The sequence below is a fragment of the Cherax quadricarinatus genome, chromosome 72 (genome assembly GCF_038502225.1).
Source record: "Cherax quadricarinatus isolate ZL_2023a chromosome 72, ASM3850222v1, whole genome shotgun sequence".
Lineage (NCBI taxonomy): Eukaryota > Metazoa > Arthropoda > Malacostraca > Decapoda > Parastacidae > Cherax > Cherax quadricarinatus.
The window spans coordinates 398,333-426,091 of record NC_091363.1 but is presented as its reverse complement, the minus strand read 5'-3'; the positions used below and the strand labels follow the sequence as shown (position 1 = coordinate 426,091).

General features: G+C 39.6%; 1 protein-coding gene across 3 annotated transcripts; it reads right to left on the bottom strand.

Annotated features, from left to right (window-relative positions):
- LOC128701246 (torsin-1A-interacting protein 1) lies at window positions 1-22,238 on the bottom strand. Of its 3 annotated transcripts, none has more exons than XM_053794840.2 (5): window positions 22,148-22,238; window positions 16,160-16,309; window positions 8,546-9,218; window positions 939-1,135; window positions 1-556 (listed from the first exon to the last, which is right to left on the bottom strand). In XM_053794840.2, exons 2-5 carry the CDS (start codon window positions 16,301-16,303, stop codon window positions 344-346), a joined length of 1,227 nt encoding a protein of 408 aa, XP_053650815.2. In that variant the 5' UTR covers window positions 16,304-16,309; window positions 22,148-22,238; the 3' UTR covers window positions 1-343. The 3 variants fall into 3 exon arrangements, with proteins under 3 accessions (XP_053650815.2, XP_053650816.2, XP_053650817.2); XM_053794841.2 differs by having other exon boundaries at window positions 16,160-16,319; window positions 22,148-22,220; XM_053794842.2 differs by having other exon boundaries at window positions 22,100-22,156.
- Between the last annotated feature and the right edge of the window lie 5,521 nt (window positions 22,239-27,759).

Below are 27,759 nucleotides of genomic sequence, written 5' to 3'. Positions count from 1 at the left end.
TACTTTGCAATAATGTCTGTTTAATAAAAGGTATCTGGTTATGGTGCTAACAAATCCAACACAAATTCACTGACTTATTACAGTATGCAAAAAATTATTCAACATTGCTAAATTTTATAAATCCACAAGGCTGTAATAATTGTTCAAAAATAATGTGCACATATTTGAAAAAAAAAAAAAAACAGCTGCTCCATCCAATGGATCATTCTTATTAATTTGAATATGTATATACTGTACCTGATTAAACAGTGACATTTTTATCTCATTCCAATATACTGGCATCTGTATTTACAAACAAGAAATGGTGCTATATAACCAAAAGCATTAACATAATCTCATCCTGCTATATGGGGCACAACTCTTGAACTTTCCACCGACTCTCAGGCTTAACAAGTACGGCAGCATTAGCTATTCGGGATACAACTGCTGATACATCTTTTGCTGGTAGATCTGATCCCCATATTTCCATCAGAAGGTCATCTACGGTGGTGTCTAGCCTCTTTTCAACCAGTTCATCATAATGACCATGAACTTCTATTATGGGAAAGAGCACAGCCTGAAAGATTATAAAATTAGAAACAAGCCTGAACAAATAACAGATACATTACTTCTAACATGCACATAATCAATATATTATATATTCTACAACTCATTATACAAATATTAGTCACATACCATGTATTTTTCTTCATAATTAATAATACTAATGAAACGGTTATGAATGCCATATTACATATAGCAAGCTTCTCCTATAAAAATGGAAGGTATGAAGAAATCCTTAAAATAAGATATTCCTTTGATGAGAGCACATATGGTATATGTACATGAACTGGTACTAAAATTTCAATGTGTCCAAAAGAGATATAGTAATCAAAAGATACTATGTACAGTATCGTTATAAATAATTAATAAATTATAAATATCTCTTATATAAATACCTGCTTAAATGGTGCATTTTCATTGTCACAGTAAGCATGAAAGATCGTGGCTGCTTCTCCTGGGATTTTTTCAATATTGTGTATGACAGCTGCATGTGCCTTCATCAGTCCTTGAAGAACATTGTCCAACTCCTCCTTTAAGGTACGATGATGTGATGCAGCATCACTTTTTCCATCATACATAACAAACCTGGAATCTAAGGAAAACATATATTCACAACTACATTACAAACCACAATTCTGTACACAGGGAAAACTTAAAAGTTATGAAAAAGGCCATTGTATTGTATAAGTGAAAATAAAGGGAAGGTTTAGACAAAGATAAAAGGAAATTAAGGCAGGTGAATCTAAGTGAATGAGAGCCAGAGTAGGAGGAGCAATAAACAAACAACTGTAGAAAGAAAAAGAAAGGTAGGTACTTTATAAATATTTAAACTTGCAAATTGTTTGGTTTATATGCCCAGAGGAATGTAGGAGAGATTCTGGGAGGTGTTAAGTGAATGTGTATGAAATTTTCAACTAAGCACATGAGCAATTGTTTTAATAGACCCTAGTGAGTGCTAAGAAAGGGAAGAAGGCACTGTAGTACAGAGCATAAAAGAAAAGGTTGGAATACCAGAGGCAAATGACAGTAGAGGACCTTAAATTGAACTATGTTTAGGAAAAGTTTTAGTAATAGGCAGTACAAATTTGAAGAGGATAAACAAGTTGAAGACATATGATAAAGAGCTCCATGAGATCTGTTTGTTACACTGTGAATTACAGAATAGTGCCAATGGATAACGAATGAATTATATAAAGGAGGTAGATGGCTAGTGACAGTCATGAGAAACAATTGGGAGAAAGGTAGGCTAAGGTAAGAGAAAGTGATAAAAAAAAAAAAAGGAGGTTGAGTAGGCATAGTGTGGGTTTAAGAACACAGTGCTTTAGTTTGCCACAAAGGTTTGTAGTTATAGGAGGGTGGGTGTGGCAGGAAAGAGGAATGATTGATGGAATAATGAGGCTAAAAGGGTGATAAGGAAGAGTATACAAAAAGATTTTATAATGTAAGCATTATAAAAGGCAGAATAAAGAAATAAACAGTTACAATACCGTGGCTGGAGCAATATGCAAATAATCTAAAACTACCCTATAAAGTGTACAGATATTGGTACCTGGGCCAATTTTACATAAAATTCAGTGAATTCTAATCTAAAAACAGAGTCCAAAATAAACATTGTAGGTATTCCAGCAACTAAAGCAACATTTTTTTTGTTCATTAATAATGTCCCAAGCCTCTCTTATATAACACTTGCCCTCCATTTTGAATCCATCATCATAAAAATTAAAGTATTCACCTATTTCTTAACTGTAGCATACCTGTAGAGGGTTTCAGAGATCAATGCCCTCACGGCTTGGTCAGTGACCAGGCCTATAAAATATAAGCAAGAATGGCTGGTCGTGGTTTAGGCCATCCCAATAATTAAACTAGCCCTAGTAAAAACCCATAAAACAGACCAGGGAAGGGGGGTGGGAGGGCTCTTACTGTTCCTTACGAAAATTGCCAAAAATCAAATATTTCCACTACTCTGAGGCCTATTTCAAGCCAATTCAGTCTGAAACTGACAAAACTCATCTCCATTTCACTAGTCTGTCTTCCTTTCTATCAACTGTTACCAACAAACAGCCAATAAAACCATAAAACCACTCTAGAATATGCATGAAAGTCACTCTCTTAAAGTAAACACAAGGTCAGAGGATAGCTGTTCCCATCATGCACTACATAAATCAGGAGTTTATTTTTTACACTGTGCACATCCACTGCACAGACCCATTCTCTCATGTCTAGGTCAAAATTTACCACTCACAACATATCTGCAAGAGCTACAATTAAGAAGGAGAACTATGCAAATACCACCGGCATCTTTAATGTAGATTATAGTAAGACAGTGAAAGGGGCAAGTTAAGAATTTGAACTTCCAGATTTCATCTGTGAGTGAATTAGAGCGAAACACATGAAGATGAGTAGTTCAAAGATTTAATGTGCTACAGGAGTATAAGCAGTTAGCTGGCTATGAGTTTTGGAGGTTGAAAAATACCAGTACAAGAATGTTTTTCTGAAAAGAAGTGATAAAGAATATAATGGTGAATGTAATTTATTCGTTGAGACACCATGCCCTGAAAATTCATTAAAATTTGCTGATTAACAATATCTTTTTGAAACACACAGGCCATCTCCTACCAAGGTAGGGTGACCCAAAAAAGGAGAAACATTTTCACTATCATAAGAACATAAGAACATAAGAAAGAACATAAGAAAGGAGGAACACTGCAGGAGGCCTGCTGGCCCATACTAGGCAGGTCCTTTACAATTCATCCCACTAACAAAACATTTACCCAACCCAATTTTCAATGCTACCCAAGAAATAAGCTCTGATGTGAAAGTCCCACTCAAATCCAACCCTTCCCACTCATGTACTTATCCAACCTAGATTTGAAACTACCCAAAGTCCTAGCCTCAATAACCCAACTAGGTAGACTGTTCCACTCATCAACTACCCTATTTCCAAACCAATACTTTCCTATGTCCTTTCTAAATCTAAACTTATCTAATTTAAATCCATTACTGCGGGTTCTCTCTTGGAGAGACATCCTCAAGACCTTATTAATATCCCCTTTATTAATACCTATCTTCCACTTATACACTTCGATCAGGTCTCCCCTCATTCTTCGTCTAACAAGTGAATGTAACTTAAGAGTCTTCAATCTTTCTTCATAAGGAAGATTTCTGATGCTATGTATTAATTTAGTCATCCTACGCTGAATGTTTTCTAACGAATTTATGTCCATTTTGTAATACGGAGACCAGAACTGAGCTGCATAATCAAGGTGAGGCCTTACTAATGATGTATAAAGCTGCAGTATGACCTCTGGACTTCTGTTGCTTACACTTCTTGATATAAATCCCAGTAATCTATTTGCCTTATTACGTACGCTTAGGCATTGCTGTCTTGGTTTAAGGTTGCTGCTCACCATAACCCCCAAGTCCTTTTCGCAATCTGTATGGCTAAGTTCTACATCATTTAATTTATAAGTACTAGGGTTATGGGCACTCCCAAGCTTCAGAACCTTGCACTTATCTACATTGAACTGCATCTGCCACTTTTCTGACCAAGAATAGAGTTTGTTTAAGTCCTCCTGAAGTTCCCTAACATCTACGTTTGAATCAATTATCCTACCTATCTTTGTGTCATCGGCGAATTTGCTCATATCACTAGTAATTCCCTCATCAAGATCATTGATATATATTATAAACAACAACGGGCCCAAGACTGATCCCTGTGGAACGCCACTTGTTACAGATCCCCACTCGGATTTAACCCCATTTATGGACACTCTCTGCTTCCTGTCAGTGAGCCATGACTCGATCCACGAGAGCACTTTTCCCCCAATGCCATGGGCTGCCACTTTCTTTAACAGTCTATGGTGCGGAACTCTATCAAAAGCCTTACTAAAATCTAAGTAAATAATATCAAATTCTTTATTGTGGTCAACAGCCTCAAAAGCTTTACTGAAGAAAGTTAATAAATTAGTTAGACAAGACCGGCCTCTTGTGAATCCATGCTGAGTATCATTAATCAAGCTATGCTTATCGAGATGGCTTCTTATAATCTCAGCTATAATTGACTCTAGTAATTTGCCTACAATTGAGGTCAGGCTTATTGGGCGGTAATTTGACGGTAACGACTTGTCCCCTGTTTTAAAAATAGGAGTTACATTAGCCATCTTCCACATATCAGACACTACACCTGTTTGAAGAGATAAATTAAAAATATTAGTTAATGGTTCACAGAGTTCCATTTTGCATTCCTTAAGAACCCTTGAAAAAACCTCATCAGGACCCGGCGACTTATTTTGCTTCAGTCTGTCTATCTGCCTCACAACCATCTCACTAGTGACTGTGATGTTACATAATTTATCTTCTTCTAGCCCACTGTAAAAATTAATTACTGGAATATTGTTAGTGTCTTCCTGTGTAAAAACTGAGAGAAAATAATTATTTAAAATCAAGCACATTTCATTCTCATTGTCAGTAAGGTGCCCATAGTTATTTTTAAGGGGACCTATCTTATCTCTAACTTTTGTTCTATAGACCTGGAAAAAACTTTTTGGGTTAGTTTTAGAATCCCTAGCAACTTTAATTTCATAGTCCCTTTTAGCTTTTCTTATCCCCTTTTTAATGTCCCTCTTAATGTCAATATACTGATTCATAAGATGACCCTCACCTCTTTTGATACGCCTATAAATTCCTTTCTTATGCCCTAGTAGATATTTGAGCCTATTATTCATCCATTTTGGGTCATTTCTATTTGATCTAATTTCTTTATATGGGATAAACGCTCTTTGAGCAGCATGTATAGTGTTCAGAAAACTGTCATATTGATAGCTCTCTTCGTTACCCCAGTCAACAGATGATAAGTGTTCTTTAAGCCCATCGTAATCTGCTAAGCGAAAATCTGGGACTGTTACTGAGTTATCGCTACTATCGTACTTCCATTCAATGCTAAATGTAATTGATTTGTGGTCGCTAGCACCCAGTTCCTCTGAAATTTCTAAATTATTAACAAGGGATTCATTGTTTGCCATAACTAAGTCAAGCAGGTTATTTCCCCTTGTAGGTTCTGTCACAAACTGCTTCAAAAAACAATCCTGAAATACTTCTAAGAAGTCGTACGATTCTAAATTCCCAGTCAAGAAATTCCAATCAACATGACTAAAGTTAAAGTCTCCTAGAATTACTACATTATCGTGCCTTGTGGCCTTAACAATTTCCTCCCATAGTAGTTTCCCTTGGTCCCTATCTAAGTTAGGGGGACGGTATATCACTCCTAAAATCAGTTAGGGGGACGGTATATCACTCCTAAAATCAGTTTTTCATGCCCCTCTGAAAATTCTATCCAAACAGACTCTGTATGTGTTACTTCAGACTTAATACCCGTTTTTATGCAACAGTTCAAGCGATCTCGGACGTACAATGCCACCCCACCCCCCCTCCCAATACTTCTATCTTCTTGGAACAATTTAAAACCCTGAATATGACATTCCGCAGGCATGTCCCGACTTTTTGAATTAAACCACGTCTCAGTTAAGGCAAATACATCAATGTTACCTACACTAGCAACTAATCTCAACTCGTCCATCTTATTCCTAGCACTACGGCAATTAGCATAATAAACATTGAAAGACTCTCCTTTCTCTTTACCCTTCCTGCTCATTTCTATTTTTCTACTAAACCTATTACCGTCTTTATCACCCAAGGTCCCTGGCTTTTCAATATCTATCTCGTTCTTATTATTACTAGTTCCCCTAGAACTCGTAATATTACTACACTGGGACTTCACTGTTTTCCTGCCAAAACCCATACCACTAACTATTCCTAGTTTAAAGTCCTAACTGCTCCCTCCACTGCAGTTGCCAGTGCTCCCACCCCACACCTAGATAAGTGAACCCCATCCCTAGCATACATGTCATTTCTGCCATAGAAGAGGTCCCAGTTGTCAATGAATGTTACCGCATTTTCCTTACAGTATTTGTCCAGCCAGCAATTGACACCAATTGCCCTGGACAACCATTCACTTCCAACTCCCCTCCTTGGCAAAATACCACATATGAGAGGGTTCCCACCCTTACTTCTAATTATTTCTATTGCTGACCTATACCTGCTAATCAGGTCCTCACTCCTACGTCTGCCAACATCGTTGCCTCCAGCACTGAGACAGATAATAGGATTGCTCCCATTACCTCTCATGATGTCATCCAGACGGCTAACAATATCCTCCATCCCAGCCCCAGGAAAGCAAACTCTCTGTCTCCTACTCCTGTCCTTCAAGCAGAACGCCCTATCCATATACCTAAATTGGCTATCCCCAACAACAACAATATTCTTACCTTCCTTAATGTCTTTCGTCGTGTCGTTCCCAGTAGTCAACTCACATTCGTCGGGTAGCACTGAGAATGTATTGGATGTTTCCACAACAGTTTCCACGGCAGTCTCTTTCTTCTTCATCGTTTCTACCTTTCCATTCGTCTTCTTGATCGTCAACTTCTTTCCCTGCTGTCCAGCCACTGACCAGTTTCCCTTCTTGACCTGAGGACTCAAAACAGGAGGACTACTACGAATCTTCTTGTTCTCCTCGGTCAATCGCCGAATTTCCAAATTCGCCAACCTCAATTCTTCCTTAAGCTGTTGGTAAAGTTGCTCGATGGAGGGCATCTTGCTTCAATTCTAGAGAGCGCGCAAACAGGTCTTCACAGAGCCAAGTACACGTCAATACTGTCATTCACTCTATCACTGTCCTACCAGAGTTGTGTTGATACTACAGTTCAAATGCCCCTCCAAACTGCAAATACTGTATCCCCACCCCTCCTTCAGAGTGCAGGCACTGTACTTTCCACCTCCAGGACTCCAGTCTGGCTAACTAGTTTCCCTGAATCCCTTCACAGATGTTATCTTGCTCACACTCCAATAGTTCATCAAATCCCAAAAACCATTTGTCTCCACTCACTCCTATCTAACACATTCACATGCAAGTACTGGATGTCCAAGCCCCTCACACACAAAACCTCCTTTACCCCTACCCCACTTCCCCTCCACTACAGATTTATACACCCTCCAAATCATCCTTTTTTGCTCCATCCTCTCTAAATACAAGTTACAAATTCTCTGCATAATGTTTACACCACACATTGCCCTCACACACAACATCTCAATTACCTCCAGCCTCATTCTCACTGCAACATTCACAACCCATGCTTCACACCCATATAAGAGTGTTGGTACCACTATGCTCCCGTTTTTGCCTCCACAGATAACGTTCTTTGTTTCCACAGATGCCTCAACGCACCACCCACCTTTTTCTCCTCATCAATTCTATGGTTTATCTATTCTTTCATAGACCCATCCAATAAAGTTTTTCTTCTTATATTTAGTAATTTATACAGAAGGGGTTACTAGCCCCTTGCTCCTGGCATTTTTGTTGCCTTTTACAACACACAGGGCTTATAGAAGAAGGATTCTTTTCCATTTCTTCATGGAGATGAAGAGAAATAAACATGAACAAGAACTACAGAGACCCCTACATACGAACATTCGTGCTGCGTACTTTCAATAATATGAACAATTTGCAGGAAGTGCGAAGATGTAAACAATACATAGCAGATTACTCTAGCAGCAGCATTCATAGGTGTGTGTGTGTGCTCTCTCGACAAATTCAGTGTTATTTGTGATTATCATACCCCAACATGTCTGGTGTTTAGCACAAAAGCAGTGATGATGCAGGTGGTAGTGTTAAGAAGCACCAGGCCATCACAATGGAAACAAAAGTGGACATAATAATGTATTTTTGTATTTTTCCTGTGTTCACGTATATGTTTAAACTATGCACACTTCTAGGTTACTCCATGTTTATACATACATACATATACTACACTATTGTATACATACATACGTTTGACTTACGTACAAACAGACTTATGAACGACCTCTCGGAACCAAACCTGTTCATATGTAGGGGAGAGACTGTAATATAAGGCTTTACTACTATGAACAAAATACAGTAACACCATACCTTCAAATGCATATTTAATAGCCTCTGCAATCCTGTGTATGAGACATGTTGCCGTTCCACGTGCATCCTCTGGTACAACAACAAGTATGACAGCTGGCTGGTTTGGATTATCAACCATTATAGATTCTATCTGGCTAAGCAATTGAATCCACAAATATCTAGGTTGAGAAAATAATTTGTTTATATATTTGAGCTGTTTTTTAATATCTTCATACACTTCTTTAATTGACTTAGTGTGAACCTTTGGGTTTTGATCTTGTTCTGTTTTATTTGAATAAAGTAATAATGCTCCCAAGCCAGCTAACAGACAGAGGATGAAAATTATTTTTAGAAATCTTAGTGAAGCATTTCTCTTGTGTTTACTAAGATCTTCAGGATAAAGGTTCTTGACAGGGCTTTCCTTCTCTGGTGTAACAGGTAACTCCTTAGGCAAAGGCTTTGAGCTAGTTCTTGAATAGCACTGAGAGCGACTGGTGCCAAAGGAATCATTTGTTGAATCACAAAATGATTTAAGGAAGGGATCCTGATTTGGTGAAGATTCATTATACATAGTGATTTCATCCTCTGATATGATTGGATACAGAGGAGCCTTGCGAGGGGAGGTGCGGGCCACATCATCAATGCCATCTGTTGCATTTAAGGTGTCTTCATCACTACTTATCTCATCTTTCAGCTGTTGGGTAAAACATGCAAAGATGAAATTTAATTACAGACAAAAACTTGAATAGATAAGAAGCAATTAAAATATATTTCTGAATTTATATTTCACGAATCACATGAGGAATATCTATGTTTGCATAGCCTCTATATTACCAGTATTTAAGACTCAAATAACTTTTTTTACTTGGTTAAGCTTTTGTTTACCCCCAGTGCACATGCATGTGAAGGCTTACTCAGCCCTGTAAGATCTTATGTTAGTATGGCCAAGGCTGGCTCCTCCTTAGGAAAAGAAATAATAGAAAAAATAACAATAACATACAAATGTAAAAACTGAAAATGTAAAACACGTAAACATGAGCTTTTATCCTATTTGAAAGAAAAATGAAAAATGAAATAGAAAAAAGTGATAATTGAATTCAACACTAATTTGTACAGGTGTCATGGTAGATCATGTTGATGTTGACACAGCGCATTGTAGAAACTGTAGCAGTTGCTGATGCTGTGGGGGGGAGGGGGGGTCACAGCTGGTGAGTGACAACTCAACAACTATTCAGTCACAGTACGTCTAGCCTTGAATGATCCGTCAAGATGATAGGAACGCAGGTCTTTCACCACTGCAGAGATGAGGGGAAGCTGCCTGGGTGTAGCTACAATATGGTACATAATCATGGGTGATGTCTCTTAGCCTGGTTAGGTTCCTCTCCTTCAAACTCTCTCTGTAGTTGCCAGATGACTCTAGCTGGCAGTCCAAGCTAGAAAGAGACAAAAGTTAACCACTGCTCGATAAATCCCTCTCCATGATAAGTGTAAGGCATTTAAAAGAATGGTGAGGATTTAAAGACAAGATTTTTAAACATGAAAGTCAAGGCAGGAAGAACTAGGTCTCAAGATTAGATAAAAGTGAAGCTTTTAACTAATATATCAAATAAAACAGGAGCAGAGGCATTTTACTTACAGATGTGTTGGGAGCTGTGAGTCAAGTGATTATCCATTTGGTCGGAGTCCCACACGTCACCTTTCAGTGTGGAGAAAGGGAGGAAGGATAGCGGGAGATAGACACTGACCCTACCTTAACAAACAGACTGCCAATCAAACTATCGTCATAATATATCCGCTCGCTACTCCTATCTGTTGAACTTTTCCCTCACAATGCATAATAGTTCCCCCTCTAGTATTCATCTCAGACACTACTCGCCGTATATGGTTGCCTCTCTACATTAGTTACAGATCTATTTCATCATTATGAACTCCCATGACTTTTGCACACATTCTATTTGCTCTGCCACTCTGGGAACTATAATAAATAAATAAATAAACAAATAAATAAATAAATATATATATATATATATATATATATATATAAATATATATATAAATATAACTATATATATATATATATATATATATATATATATATATTTTTTTTTTTCAACAAGTTGGTCGTCTCCCACCGAGGCAGGGTGACCCAAAAAAGAAAGAAAATCCCCAAAAAGAAAATACTTTCATCATCATTCAACACTTTCACCACACTCACACATTATCACTGCTTTTGCAGAGGTGCTCAGAATACAACAGTTCAGAAGCATATACGTATAAAGATACACAACATATCCCTCCAAACTGCCAATATCCCAAACCCCTCCTTTAAAGTGCAGGCATTGTACTTCCCATTTCCAGGACTCAAGTCCGACTATAAGAAAATAACCGGTTTCCCTGAATCCCTTCACTAAATATTACCCTGCTCACACTCCAACAGATCGTCAGGTCCCAAGTATCATTCGTCTCCATTCACTCCTATCTAACACGCTCATGCACGCTTGCTGGAAGTCCAAGCCCCTCGCCCACAAAACCTCCTTTACCCCCTCTTTCCAACCCTTTCGAGGACGACCCCTACCCCTCTTTCCTTCCCCTATAGATTTATATGCTTTCCATGTCATTCTACTTTGATCCATTCTCTCTAAATGACCAAACCACCTCAACAACCCCTCTTCTGCCCTCTGACTAATACTTTTATTAACTCCACACCTTCTCCTAATTTCCACACTCCGAATTTTCTGCATAATATTTACACCACACATTGCCCTTAGACAGGACATCTCCACTGCCTCCAACCGTCTCCTCGCTGCTGCATTTACCACCCAAGCTTCACACCCATATAAGAGTGTTGGTACTACTATACTTTCATACATTCCCTTCTTTGCCTCCATAGATAACGTTTTTTGACTCCACATATACCTCAACGCACCACTCACCTTTTTTCCCTCATCAATTCTATGATTAACCTCATCCTTCATAAATCCATCCGCCGACACGTCAACTCCCAAGTATCTGAAAATATTCACTTCTTCCATACTCCTCCTCCCCAATTTGATATCCAATTTTTCTTTATCTAAATCATTTGACACCCTCATCACCTTACTCTTTTCTATGTTCACTTTCAACTTTCTACCTTTACACACATTCCCAAACTCATCCACTAACCTTTGCAATTTTTCTTTAGAATCTCCCATAAGCACAGTATCATCAGCAAAAAGTAACTGTGTCAATTCCCATTTTGAATTTGATTCCCCATAATTTAATCCCACCCCTCTCCCAAACACCCTAGCATTTACTTCCTTTACAACCCCATCTATAAATATATTAAACAACCATGGTGACATTACACATCCCTGTCTAAGACCTACTTTTACCGGGAAGTAGTCTCCCTCTCTTCTACACACCCTAACCTGAGCCTCACTATCCTCATAAAAACTCTTTACAGCATTTAATAACTTACCACCTATTCCATATACTTGCAACATCTGCCACATTGCTCCTCTATCCACTCTATCATATGCCTTTTCTAAATCCATAAATGCAATAAAAACTTCCCTATCTTTATCTAAATACTGTTCACATATATGCTTCAATGTAAACACCTGATCTACACATCCCCTACCCACTCTAAAACCTCCTTGCTCATCTGCAATCCTACATTCTGTCTTACCTCTAATTCTTTCAATTATAACCCTACCGTACACTTTTCCTGGTATACTCAGTAAGCTTATTCCTCTATAATTTTTACAGTCTCTTTTGTCCCCTTTCCCTTTATATAAAGGGACTATACATGCTCTCTGCCAATCCCTAGGTACCTTCCCCTCTTTCATACATTTATTAAACAAAAGTACCAACCACTCTAACACTATATCCCCCCCTGCTTTTAACATTTCTATCATGATCCCATCAGTTCCAGCTGCTTTACCCCCTTTCATTTTACATAATGCCTCACGTACCTCCCCCACACTTACATTCTGCTCTTCTTCACTCCTAAAAGATGGTATACCTCCCTGACCAGTGCATGAAATTACTGCCTCTGTTTCTTCCTTAACATTTAAAAGTTCCTCAAAATATTCTCGCCATCTACCCAATACCTTCATCTCCCCATCTACTAACTCCCCTACTCTGTTTTTAACTGACAAATCCATATTTTCCCTAGGCTTTCTTAACTTGTTTAACTCACTCCAAAATTTTTTCTTATTTTCATTAAAATTTCTTGACAGTGCCTCTCCCACTCTATCATCTGCTCTCCTTTTGCACTCTCTCACCACTCTCTTTACCTTTCTTTTACTCTCCATATACTCTGCTCTTCTTATAACACTTCTGCTTTGTAAAAACCTCTCATAAGCTACCTTTTTCTCTTTTATCACACCCTTTACTTCATCATTCCACCAATCACTCCTCTTTCCTCCTGCCCCCACCCTCCTATAACCACAAACTTCTGCCCCACATTCTAATACTGCATTTTTAAAACTATTCTATATATATATATATATATATATATATATATATATATATATATATATATATATATATATATATATATATATATATATATATATATATATATATATATATATATATATATATATATATATATATATACCCTCTTGGGGGCACCGCTGGGTCACCAGGCCATCGATACTGTCCTCAGGGACAAAATGAATGACCTTATGAGAATGGAGGAGAGAATAAGCAATCTTGATGCCCATGATGCTCTGTATCTCCTCACAAGGTGTCTTACTATGCCAAGACTCACTTACTTCTTGAGGTGTGCACCCTCTTTTGACAACCCAACACTTGATGAATATGATGCACACCTGAGATCAACTTTTAAGAAGGCACTGAACCTGTCACTAGAGGATGAGCAATGGGATCAGGCAACCCTCCCAGTGCGACTGGGAGGTATAGGGGTGCGTAAAGCAACGCATGTTGCTTTACCTGCTTTTCTGTCTTCGTGTTTGGCTTCCAGTGCATTAGTCAAGAAGATAGTGCCCGAACGCTTGAGAGACTTGGTAGGAGCTCAAGACCCCAGGTTTACTGAAGCAGCAATTCGGTGGGACACCCTTACAGACTCCTCCAGTAGACCAGCTCCTCCCAAACAGCACAAACAGTCCCACTGGGACAAACCGATCATGGAAAAAATCGCCAACACAATGCTCTCCAATGCTTCAGGAAAGAACAAAGCTCGTCTCCTGGCAGTGAAGGCACAACACTCAGGAGATTTCCTGTTAGCTGTTCCCAATTCCTCCCTGGGCACCCGTCTCGACCCACAGGCCATTCGGATTGGTGTTGCTCTTCGCCTAGCCGCCCCCATCCTCACCGAACATAGGTGTATTTGCGGCAGGGCGACAGCTGATCAATTCGGACTCCATGGTCTCGTGTGCCACACAGCAGAAGGGAAGTATGCCAGACATGAGGAGATCAATGACATAATAAAGAGAAGCCTCGCCACAGCCCGTTGCCCAGCTCAACGGGAACCCCAAGTACAGAGGTCTGATGGAAGTCAAAAGCGTCCTGATGGAGCCACTATGCTACCCTGGAAGGATGGAAAGCAGATTGCCTGGGACTACACCTGTGCTGCCACATTGGCAGACACCTACTTGCCATACTCTGTAGTGGAAGGGGGTGGAGCTGCCAGCCACAGGGAGACCCAGAAGATCCGAAAATATGAAGACCTTCCCCCTTGCTATAACTTCATTCCAATAGGGTCGGAGACCCTTGGAGCATGGGGCAAGTGTGCTCTAAAGTTCCTCAAAGAGCTGGGTGAAAAGCTCATCATAGAAACCAAGGACCACAGGGCGACCAGCTTCCTCTTTCAGAGACTCAGTGTTGCGATCCAGAGAGGAAATGCCTGCAGCATTCTGGGCACGCGGCCCACCGCAGGGGAGCTGGACGAAGTATTCGAGATGTAGCTCTGAGTTACCTATGTTGTTTTACTTTGTATCATATTTTTGTGAATGTTTTGTCAATGTATTTTGTCTTTAAATAAAATATATATATATATATATATATATATATATATCCTGACTGGTATTTAGGCTATGTTCTCAAAGTCCGCTATGTCTGGTGTACTGTCACCAATGTGGTGGAAATCTTTGAGAACTCCAGCACTAGCAGTATTGATTTCATGACAGACAGCCAGCCAGCCACTTAAGCATAAGTAAGTAGGTACAGGTACACAAATACAATTACACAAATTATCATACATCCCCTGCCTAATGCAATGGTTTTGTCTCCTCAGATGCAGGCTCATCCTACCATCAATGCTTCTATCATCCTACGATCTTCACCATCTCTTCAGTCAGTGGTTGCAGGTCATTTTGCATTTTCTATCACTGTTGTCAACATTTCATCTCAATTAACAATCCAACCATATAAGAGCTCTCCCAGGCCTCATCTGAAAAGCTAATTGGTGCCTACATGATTCAGTTTCATGATACTATGGATAGTGCTGTTGAGCAAGTGTATAACATCTCCACCCAGGTCAATGATTATGATATCACTAGCACAGGGACTTGTGACTCTTCTATGTATTGCTATCTGACATTCACAAGGCTTTTGTTTTGCCATCCCTTTCATTTCATGTATCAATGGCTCTGATGCCATTACTCATTACCAGAGGACTCTGAAATGTGTTTATTCTTCAAGATGTTTCAAAAGAAGACAAGTGTTCAGCCTCAGGGAATTCTTGATTCTGCCTTCACTAGGACTATGAAGGTCACCAATTCAGTTAATACCCTTTTCATCAAGCAGGACATTCTCCTTTACTCCAATGCTAAGGATGCAATGATTGCTCAGCAGCCCAATTTCATTTTGGAGCTGTTGGCCCAGGCTGAGAACACTTACCTACCTTATTTCATGTCAGTATAGCAAGTTATTTTTGATAACCAGATTAATGATATGTGAACTTGATCACAAGTGGTTACTGGTGCTAATTCACCTATGTACACTATTCTTCTTTTGTGAGTGTAAAATGGTTGGGATTTTTCTGGTTTGTTAGGGAGACAAGCTTAAGCAAAATCTTCTAACCCAGAATGCAGGGCTTTGTCCACTGCCAGTATAAGATATCATTTGCTTGCAGCCACAATGATATGCCTGTGTCCATCTAGCAATTTGGTTAAACAATAGCCCAAGGTACACAGGATGAGTTTTCCTTGTGTCTGGTGCTCTGCACTTTGAGTATCCTCCTTATGGTCCTCACTTGCTGCCTCCACCTACTGGTGGTTGGTTCCCTATGTTGTTCACAAAACCTGAACACAGCCTATGCTGTTTTGAAATGTGAAAAACTACTTCTGTTTAGGGTTCTTTTTTGTGTCAGATGTTTATCTTCAGATTGTACTAACTGCTGGTCCAGGATGAGTAATATATCTGAGATGGATGCTGGAGGGAACAACTGCATATGCACAAGGAGGTAATAAAAAAAGTTATTTGAGTATACTAGTAAAATAGAGATAACACAGACAGATAGCTATTCCTTCCATGGTTCATGGAACCCTTCCCAGAAAGCAGTTTTTCATATTTAAAAATTGTATATAGTACAGTATTTGAATTCTCAAAATTTACAGAAAATTTTACTAGACATATCTTATTCACAATAGATGACCACTATATTACTGTAGGTTATTTCTGTCTTACCATATGACACTCAGGAGATTGTGCAGCATTTACCCTATTTTGTGCATAAGGAGAACCTCTCTCTCTAGATGGTGGAGACAGGTTGCTGTCGTGCAGGCCTGGTCGAGGTGTAACACCAGATTTCAATCGAGACTTTGGCATCATCTATGTCTGTAAAGTACTGCATATAAATATTAATATTTTATTATAAAGAGTCAAATCCTGGAGGGAAATAGAGCAGTTTACATATGAGATGTTCTCAAAACGTGTATGTGTGCGTGCATATATATATATATATATATATATTTTTTTTTTTTTTTTTTCAACAAATCGGTCGTCTCCCACCGAGGCAGGGTGACCCAAAAAAAAGAAAGAAAATCCCCAAAAAGAAAATACTTTCATCATCATTCAACACTTTCACCACACTCACACATTATCACTGCTTTTGCAGAGGTGCTCAGAATACAACAGTTTAGAAGCATATACATATAGAGATACACAACATATCCCTCCAAACTGCCAATATCCCAAACCCCTCCTTTAAAGTGCAGGCATTGTACTTCCCATTTCCAGGACTCAAGTCCGACTATATGAAAATAACCGGTTTCCCTGAATCCCTTCACTAAATATTACCCTGCTCACACTCCAACAGATCGTCAGGTCCCAAGTATCATTCGTCTCCATTCACTCCTATCTAACACGCTCATGCACGCTTGCTGGAAGTCCAAGCCCCTCACCCACAAAACCTCCTTTACACCCTCTTTCCAACCCTTTCGAGGACGACCCCTACCCCTCTTTCCTTCCCCTATAGATTTATATGCTTTCCATGTCATTCTACTTTGATCCATTCTCTCTAAATGACCAAACCACCTCAACAACCCCTCTTCTGCCCTCTGACTAATGCTTTTATTAACTCCACACCTTCTCCTAATTTCCACACTCCGAATTTTCTGCATAATATTTACACCACACATTGCCCTTAGACAGGACATCTCCACTGCCTCCAACCGTCTCCTCGCTGCTGCATTTACCACCCAAGCTTCACATCCATATAAGAGTGTTGGTACTACTATACTTTCATACATTCCCTTCTTTGCCTCCATAGATAACGTTTTTTGACTCCACACATACCTCAACGCACCACTCACCTTTTTTCCCTCATCAATTCTATGATTAACCTCATCCTTCATAAATCCATCCGCCGACACGTCAACTCCCAAGTATCTGAAAACATTCACTTCTTCCATACTCTTCCTCCCCAATTTGATATCCAATTTTTCTTTATCTAAATCATTTGATACCCTCATCACCTTACTCTTTTCTATGTTCACTTTCAACTTTCTACCTTTACACACATTCTCAAACTCATCCACTAACCTTTGCAATTTTTCTTTAGAATCTCCCATAAGCACAGTATCATCAGCAAAAAGTAACTGTGTCAATATATATATATATATATCTATATATATATATATATCTATATATATATATATATATATCTATATATATATATATATATCTATATATATATATATATCTATATATATATATATATATCTATATATATATATATACAGTGGACCCCCGCATAGCGAACTTAATCCGTGCAAGAGGGCTGGTCGTTATGCGAAATGTTCGCTATGCGAATTAATTTTCCCCATAAGAAATAATGGAAATAAAATTAATCCGTGCAAGACACCCAAAAGTATGAAAAAAAAAATTTTTTACCACAAAAAAATGTTAATTTTAGTACACACAAACTGAAAAAGGCATGCACAATTACATGACACTTACTTTTATTGAAGATCTGGTGATGATTGATGGGATGGGAGGAGGGGAGAGAGAGTGTTAGTGTTTAGAAGGGGAATCCCCTTCCATTAACACTTGAGGAGGCAAGTCCTTTTCCGGGGTTACTTCCCTTCTTCTTTTAATGCCACTAGGACCAGCTTCAGAGTCACTGGACTTCTTTCTGTCCATAGAGCTCTGTACCTCCCGTTCCTTTACGATTTGTCTAAAATGGGCCATAACATTGTCATTGAAATAGTCACCAGCACGCCTTGCAACAGCTGTGTCAGGGTGATTTTCATCCATAAAGGTTTGCAGTTCAACCCACTGTGCACACATTTCCTTAATTTTTGAAGTAGGCACAATGGATTCCACAACTGGCATAGGCTTCTCAGGGTTAGCCCCAAACCCTTCAAAATCTTTCTTAATTTCCAAACTAATTCTCACCCTTTTTACCACAGGGTTGGCACTAGAAGCTTTCTTGGGGCCCATGGTCACTTATTTTCAACAAACAGAACCGAAAACACTGTAATAATACGAAATATTCCGAGTGTATGCTTGAATGTTACCGCGGAGGCTAGCTGGTAAACAATGGGACAGGCGGCACATGTGAGGCTGGCTGAGGCCACACATTGGACGCGTCTCGGACGAAGTTCGCTGAGCGGGTTTTTGTCTACTATGCGGGGCAAAATTTTAGCGATCAAAGCGTTCGCTATGCGGAATGTTCGCTATGCAAGGCGTTCGCTATGCGGGGGTCCACTGTATATATATATATATATATATATATATATATATATATATATATATATATATATATATATATATATATAGATATACAGTATATATATATATTTTGGGAGTGGACATGTCAGCGGATGGGTCTATGAACGATGAGGTGAATCATAGAATTGATGAGGGGAAAAGAGTGAGTGGTGCACTTAGGAGTCTGTGGAGACAAAGAACTTTGTCCTTGGAGGCAAAGAGGGGAATGTATGAGAGTATAGTTTTACCAACGCTCTTATATGGGTGTGAAGCATGGGTGATGAATGTTGCAGCGAGGAGAAGGCTGGAGGCAGTGGAGATGTCATGTCTGAGGGCAATGTGTGGTGTGAATATAATGCAGAGAATTCGTAGTTTGGAAGTTAGGAGGAGGTGCGGGATTACCAAAACTGTTGTCCAGAGGGCTGAGGAAGGGTTGTTGAGGTGATTTGGACATGTAGAGAGAATGGAGCAAAACAGAATGACTTCAAGAGTGTATCAGTCTGTAGTGGAAGGAAGGCGGGGTAGGGGTCGGCCTAGGAAAGGTTGGAGAGAGGGGGTAAAGGAGGTTTTGTGTGCGAGGGGCTTGGACTTCCAGCAGGCATGCGTGAGCGTGTTTGATAGGAGTGAATGGAGACAAATGGTTTTTAATACTTGACGTGCTGTTGGAGTGTGAGCAAAGTAACATTTATGAAGGGGTTCAGGGAAACCGGCAGGCCGGACTTGAGTCCTGGAGATGGGAAGTACAGTGCCTGCACTCTGAAGGAGGGGTGTTAATGTTGCAGTTTAAAAACTGTAGTGTAAAGCACCCTTCTGGCAAGACAGTGATGGAGTGAATGATGGTGAAAGTTTTTCTTTTTCGGGCCACCCTGCCTTGGTGGGAATCGGCCAGTGTGATAAAAATATATATATATATATATATATATATATATATATATATATATATATATATATATATATATATATATATATACACAACATATCTCTCCAAACTGCCAATATCCCAAACCCTTCCTTTAAAGTGCAGGCATTGTATTTCCCATTTCCAGGACTCAAGTCCGGCTATATAAAAATAACCTGTTTCCCTGAATCCCTCCACTAAATATTACCCTGCTCACACTCCAACAGCTCGTCAGGTCCCAAATACCATTCGTCTCCATTCACTCCTATCTAACACACTCATGCATAACAACAAAAAAAGGCACAATACCGTGACTGGAATGATACACAAATAACCCGCACATAAAAGAGAGAAGCTTACGACGACGTTTCGGTCCGACTTGGACCATTGACAAAGTCACTTTGTCAATGGTCCAAGTTGGACCGAAACGTCGTCGTAAGCTTCTCTCTTTTATGTGCGGGTTATTTGTGTAACACTCATGCATGCCTGCTGGAAGTCCAAGCCCCTCGCCCACAAAACCTCCTTTACCCCCTCCTTCCAACCTTTTCGAGGACGACCCCTACCTCGCCTTCCTTCTCCTACAGATTTATAAGCTCTCCATGTCATTCTACTTTGATCCATTCTCTCTAAATGACCAAACCACCTCAACAACCCCTCTTCTGCCCTCTGACTAATACTTTTATTAACTCCACACCTTCTCCTAATTTCCACACTCCGAATTGTTTGCATAATATTCACACCACACACTGCCCTTAGACAGGACATCTAAACTGCCTCCAACCGCCTCCTCGCTGCAGCATTTACAACCCAAGCTTCACACCCATATAAGAGTGTTGGTACTACTACACTTTCATCCATTCCCTTCTTTGCCTCCATAGATAATGTTTTTTGTCTCCACATATATCTCAACGCACCACTCGCCTTTTTTCCTTCATCAATTCTATGATTAACCTCATCCTTCATAAATCCATCTGCTGACACGTCAACTCCCAAATATCTGAAAACATTCACTTCCATACTCCTTCTCCCCAATTTGATATCCAATTTTTCTTTATCTAAATCATTTGATACCCTCATCACCTTACTCTTTTTTATGTTCACAGACAGACATACATACATACATACATGCATACATACATACATACATACATACATACATACATACCTAATCACCTAGTTAAATTTGACTCCCTTGAAGTACTCTCTTTGGAAGGCTATACAATGATCCTAGCACCTCTGCCACTTCCAAAAACATTTCTGGAGCTCTTCTGTCCTAAAGACATTGAGCACGGCCTGCCATTTCACTTGAATCTTCTCCATGTTAAAACACTGCCCTTGAATACCATTTCTATCTTTGGGAAGACAAAGGAGTTACAGGGGGCCTAGATCTGGGGATGACAACCATGTTATCTTTGGCCAGAAAACATTCAATAGAATGTGCTGCATGAGCAGGGGCATTGTCATGGTGACTGGACCAATCACAACACTGGACTTTCCCTTCTCACATCTTCCTTAAATATCACAGAACCTTGATGTAAAAATTTTGGTTAACAGTCTTCTGGCCTGAACAAATTCTTGATGAACAATTCCCAATCAAACCATACCCCCGGCTGGGATTGAACCCGCGGTCATAGAGTCTCAAAACTCCAGACCGCGGGTTCAATCCCGGCCGGGGGTATGGTTTGTTTGCAATCGTGTTATTACGATTTCTTGAGTCCCAATCAAATATTGCATTGTTACACAAAAATTCACAACAATGCATTAACAACACTACAAACAATGCTTGTCAAACATTAACAGAATAAGTGACTGTATTGAAACTTGCAAAACTACTTCACAATGTTGTACTACATGGCATGTTCTATGTCACTGAAATATTTACCAAGGAATTGTGCAAAAATTTAAGCCAGAACTTTTTGATAGCACCTCATATATCCAGCCCCAGAAATTCACAGTACTATTCATGACTCCCACCGAGGCGGAGTGACCCCAAAAAGAAATAAACACTTTCACTATCATTCACACATAATCAATGTTTTTGCAGAGGTGCCCAAGTATGACAGTTCAGATGCCACTCCAAACAGCCAATATCCCAAAATCCCTCCATGAAAGTGCATTGTACCTCCCACCTCCAGGACTAAAGTCCGGCTAACCGGTTACACAGAATCCCTTCACAAAGTATTACCAAGCTCACACTCCAACAGCTCGTCAAGTCCCAAAAACCATTCGTCTCGACTCTCTACTAACACACTCACACATGCCTGCTATATGTCTAAGCCCCTTGCACACAAAACTTCTTTCACTCCCTCTCTCCATCCTATCCTAGGACGACCCTTGCCCCTCTACAGATTTATACACTCTCCAAGTCATTCTATTTTGCTCCATTCTCTCTAAATGACCAAACCACCTCAACAACTCCTTCTCAGCTCTCTGAATCATACTTTTAATAAGTCCACACCTCCTCCTATATTTTTAAGGCTACTGTAGGTAAGCTACACTGTGTATGATAATTGTACTTATGTGTATCTATGTTTGAATAAGTCAATTTAGTCACTGGTATATACCACTGTTTGTTATACTTCTTGTTGTTGTTGGAATTTATAGGGTAACTAACACCTCGCGCCGTATGAAGCTCTGTCTTCCAATGTTCTTGTAGGACCACTGGCAACCTGCCCTCCAATGTTCTTGTAGGACCACTAGCAACCTGCCCTCCAATGTTCTTGTAGGACCACTGGCAGCCTACCCTCCAATGTTCTTGTAGGACCACTGGCAGCCTGCCCTCCAATGTTCTTGTAGGACCACTGGCAACCTGCCCTCCAATGTTCTTGTAGGACCACTGGCAATCTGCCCTCCAATGTTCTTGCAGGACCACTGACAGCCTGCCCTCCAATGTTCTTGTAGGACCACTGGCAACCTGCCCTCCAATGTTCTTGTAGGACCACTGACAGCCTGCCCTCCAATGTTCTTGTAGGACCACTGGCAACCTGCCCTCCAATGTTCTTGTAGGGCCAATGGCAGCATACCCTCCAATGTTCTTGTAAGACCACTGACAGCCTGCCCTCCAATGTTCTTGTAGGACCACTGGCAGCTTGCCCTCCAATGTTCTTGTAGGGCCACTGGCAGCCTGCCCTGCAGTGTTCTTGTAGGACCACTAACAGCCTGCCCTCCAATGTTCTTGTAGGACCACTGGCAACCTGCCCTCCAATGTTCTTGTACGACCACTGGCAGCCTGCCCTCCAGCGTTTTTGTAGGATCACTGACAGCCTGCCCTCCAATGTTCTTGTACGACCACTGGCAGCCTGCCCTCCAGTGTTCTTGTAGGACCGCTGACAGCCTGCCCTCCAGTGTTCTTGTTGGACCACTGACAGCCTACACTCCAATGTTCTTGTTCCTGTAGGACAACTGACAGCCTGCCCTCCAGTGTTCTTCTGGTTCTTGTAGGACCACTGACAGTGTGCCCTTCAGTGTTTTTGTTCTTGTAGGATCACTGACAACCTGCCCTCCAGTGGCCTTGTTCTTGTAAGACCACTGACAGCCAGCCCTCCAGTGTTCTTGTTCTTGTAGGACCACTGACAGCCTGCCCTCCAGTGTCCTTGTTCTTGTAGAACCACTGACAGCCGGACAGCTTGCCCTCCAGTGTAATTGTATTTATGTGTACTTATATATGAATAAACTTACTTATAGTTTAACGTATGTGTAAATTACCTAGGATAAACCAAAAAAGACAAAGTTATTTATTTCCATTGGGGTCTTAAATGTGTTTGAAATTGTAACTTCATATTACGTAGTTCATTAGTTACACCTATCAGACCCTATCAGAAATTCTGGGAACAAAAAAGATATCACGAAACAGCGAAATAAAATTAGCAATATCAGATGAACCCCAACTCCCACCAACAGAAACAGCAAACAGACTCAATGATTTCTTCTCCACTATAGGACAAAACCTTGCCAATAAAATCCCAAGCTCAGATACCCCACCAAATGACTACCTCACCGGCAACTGCTGTATAATCCTCCGGGTTTAGCGCTTCCCCCTTGATTATAATAATAATAATAATCACCGGCAACTACCCGAACACACTGTTCCTAGCTCCGACTAACCCATACGAAGTCTCCCTTATTATCAACGCACTAAAAAACAAGGCAGGAGATTTAAATACATTACCACCCTTTATATACAAAAAAGTGTCACAAGTACTATCACCAATCATCGCAACACTCTTTAACAAATCCATTGAATCCTCCACCTTCCCTACAGCTCTCAAAATAGCAAGGGTCACCCCGATCCATAAAGGAGGAGACCAAACAGAGTTGAATAACTATAGGCCAATATCCAATTTACACCCTCTCTCGAAAATCTTCGAAAAATTAATTCATAAAGGAATCTACTCCTACCTCATCTCCCAAAACATTCTCAACCCCTGCCAATTTGGATTCAGGCCTAATAAAAATACTAATGATGTTATTATACACATGCTAGAACATATATACACTGCAATAGAGAAAAAAGAAGTCCCACTGGGGATCTTCATTGACTTACGTAAAGCTTTTGATACAGTTGACCATGACTTGCTCCACGTAAAATTGTCACACTATGGTATTAGAGGGCACTCCCTCAACTACCTCAAGTCATACCTCAGCAACAGAAGCCAATATGTGTACGCAAATGGGGCAAGCTCTTCCGCTCAACCAATTACAGTTGGTGTCCCACAGGGAAGTGTCCATGGCCCTCTTCTCTTTCTCGTATACATAAATGACCTACCAAATGCTTCGCAATTACTCAAACCCACACTTTTTGCAGATGACACTACATACGTCACGCTAGCCAATACTGTAAACACCGAATTACAGAAAATATCTACCTGGATGAGGACTAACAAACTTACACTAAACATTGACAAAACCTACTTCATTCAGTTTGGTAACAGAGCTGCAGATGTACCTCTTAACATAACGATAAACAGATCACCTATCACAAAGCTAACAGAGGGAAAATTCTTAGGAATCCACCTTGATAATAGACTCAAATTTCATACACATATACAACAAATTTCTAAGAAAATCTCCAAGACTGTAGGCATACTATCGAAGATACGGTACTATGTTCCACAGTCAGCCCTCCTGGCCCTTTATCACTCTCTTATTTACCCCTATCTCACCTATGGAATTTGTGCATGGGGCTTAACAACAATTAACCATCTCAGACCACTAATTACCCAACAAAAGGCTGCAGTTAGAATGATAACAAATTCTCACTACAGGCAGCACACTCCACCAATATTCAAAACACTCAACCTACTCACCATACAAAACATCCATACTTATTACTGCACCTATTACATACATAGAACACTTAACTCTGATATTAACCCTCCCCTCAAACATCTCCTTGCCAACCTCAACAGAACACATGACCATAACACAAGGCACAGATCACTCTTTGATGTTCCTCGTGTCCATCTCACACTATGCAAAAACTCAATGCACATAAAAGGCCCTAAAATCTGGAATTCATTACCTGTAAATATAAAAGAAACACTACCTGTTTATAAATTCAAGTCTCTTCTCAAAGATCACTTACTCACTCAAAACCAAATAAATACGGAATAACTGAACCTTATAAATTGTATATCCTATATGTTACTCACAATTATATCACACAAATGTTAAACCTAGGACCCAATCTAACTTTGTTATTTTTTTAAATACGCTACCTAACAGAATACTCCATTCGACTGAATGTACAGCAATGCAAGCAACGATATGACCTGTCTTTGTAATACTCATTTGTGCTTTATAGTTATCTGTTTACAATAATGTTTTATCACTGATTTCATCATTGCTTAGTTAATCTTAAGTTAATTTTAAGCCAGCCCGTAATACTATGCATATAAGTGGCTTTGGCATGCTGCTCTTACCTGTATTTTTTGTACCTCTGTATGTATGCTAAAATTACTAAATAAATAAAAAATCATTCCATACTATGTATGATAATTTGTGTAACTGTATTTATGTGTATTTGTACCTAATAATAAATCCTAACTAGTCATAAGTTTGCCTATGATACTCCAATATAGACACTTTGTATTGTGCCAAAACAAAAGCATTCACATTGCTAAACTCACAAATTATGATGTAGTCACTTAGCCTTAATACCATAATCTGTAAGGATTTAATGTTAAGAATTAATTTAAGTCTGCCCGAAATGCCTAGCCATGCTAGGTGTCCTAGTGGCCCCCTCTGTAATTAGTATTTTATAACATGTAAACCACACAATACCCAAAACCTGTAAACCCCACATTGTAACCCTTATAGAGAATATACTTGAACTGAATTGAATTGAATAAATAAACTTACATCGATCTTCGAAATGTCCACTGGGCAAAATACGATGAAGACAAGCAACCCAAAGAGAAAAGTGAAAATTTGTCATCAATGGTCAGTCGAGAACTCTGGTTTCCCTTCAAAACTGCAGAAATGATCAGACGAGAGTAAGATGTCCTCAAGGCGGACGGCGCAGAAGTTGAAAAGAGGAGGATTATAGTGCCACCACTGCTGTCGCCGACAAGGTCAGGATTATCATCATCATAGTTTTGATGTTTCTAGGAGTATCTGATATTAATTTTAGTTGAACAGTCATTGGTATATTAAAAGGTATAGGACTTACTACACCTCCTTGAAGATTACCATTTTATAATTTCACTTTTGAAGCCCATACATCACGTTTCGCCAGGAAATCGAACTCAGAACCTTTCGGTTGTGAGCAAAATGCTCTGCTTCTGAGCTACACACTGGAAGATAGAGATTAGATTTTACGCAGGGTATATTACTAACAAACCCCGAGCTGTCTTCAAGAGTGAACTCGACAGATTCTGCAAAGCAGCTTCTGATTAGCCGGGTTGTGGTGCATATGCTGGACTGTGGGCGGTGGGCACAAACAGTTTAATCGATCAAGCCAGTAACCAGGCGGCGTGGTCTGGGAGCGGTGACCTACGGAAGCGATTCCAGGTAAGCTCCGAGTAATTCGTTGGACAAGTCATTAAGGCAGGAATTCATATGTATACTAGCATACACTGAAAGATAAACACTTCTTTGTAAATATACGCATATATACATCTGGGTATATATACCATTTGGCGAAAACTCCTTGAAAGATATACGCCTATTGTATGTGCGTTATCCTCATTTTGTGTACATACAGTGAATATAAACATATATACATATTTTGGTGTATACACAGTGCTCTGTATATGTATGTATATCCACCGAGAGACGGATATACATACATATACAGAGTATGTATATGCATCGAGAGATACACACCAAAAGTTTTGGTGTATATCTAGTGAGAAATATACGCCTCTCAGTGTATATACATCGAGATTTATACCTCGTGTGTATATACCTAGATATATACATTTCTTGGCGTATATACATTGAGATATACACCGATAGATGGACACTGAAAGTTTTGCTGTATGTGCAGATATACATAGCTCGATGTATATGAACTGTGGAAAATACTGTATATATTTTCCAGAAATTCAGTATTTATATGTAAATAGATGGCCATACTGTATTTAATAATATTTATGTCATAGAAAACGGAAAGCCTGCGTCTGCGCAGACGGGACTCGCCATCTTGGTTTTGAATTTTGTACAAACGTTGGTGTAATGGGAAGAATTTTTCCTGCTCTAGAGGTTAAAATTGTGTTGACACCTCTCAAATAGGAGGCGAAATTGGTGGATGTGCATTCCTGCATAACTTGAGATATCAGACGACTGGACAAGACAGCTCCAGGAACCTCAGATAAGCTCTCTAGATTTGTGTGTAATTCTGGCCAGCATTATTTTCATAGATTTAGTTAGAGTGAGGTTTTCTGAGTATGATACACATTAATCTCCAGTCAAATTGGTGAGTGATATTAAGATATATCTTCCTTCTGTTATGTAATTGTGTATATATATAACCATTTATTATTTTTAATATACAGTCCACAAATTTATATATTTACCAGTATTCCTGGTGTATGTATATTTCATTTAATTAATAGGTCCAGAGCAACTTGTGGTTATGACAGTGGTAGGTATCGAAGGGGGACATTTTTTGCGACCTAGGTGTCCCAAATTCCTACTTGTCTATGTAACATTGATAAATAATAATTATCTTTGT

Coding starts and splice junctions, on each gene's coding strand:
- LOC128701246 (XM_053794840.2), bottom strand. CDS start 16,303: ATGATGCCAAAGTCTCGATTGAAATCTGGTGTTACACCTCGACCAGGC. Junction 9,219..16,159: donor AATCTCCTGAGTGTCATATG/GTAAGACAGAAA, acceptor TTTACCCAACAG/CTGAAAGATGAGATAAGTAG. Junction 557..938: donor AAAATGCACCATTTAAGCAG/GTATTTATATAA, acceptor ATAATCTTTCAG/GCTGTGCTCTTTCCCATAAT.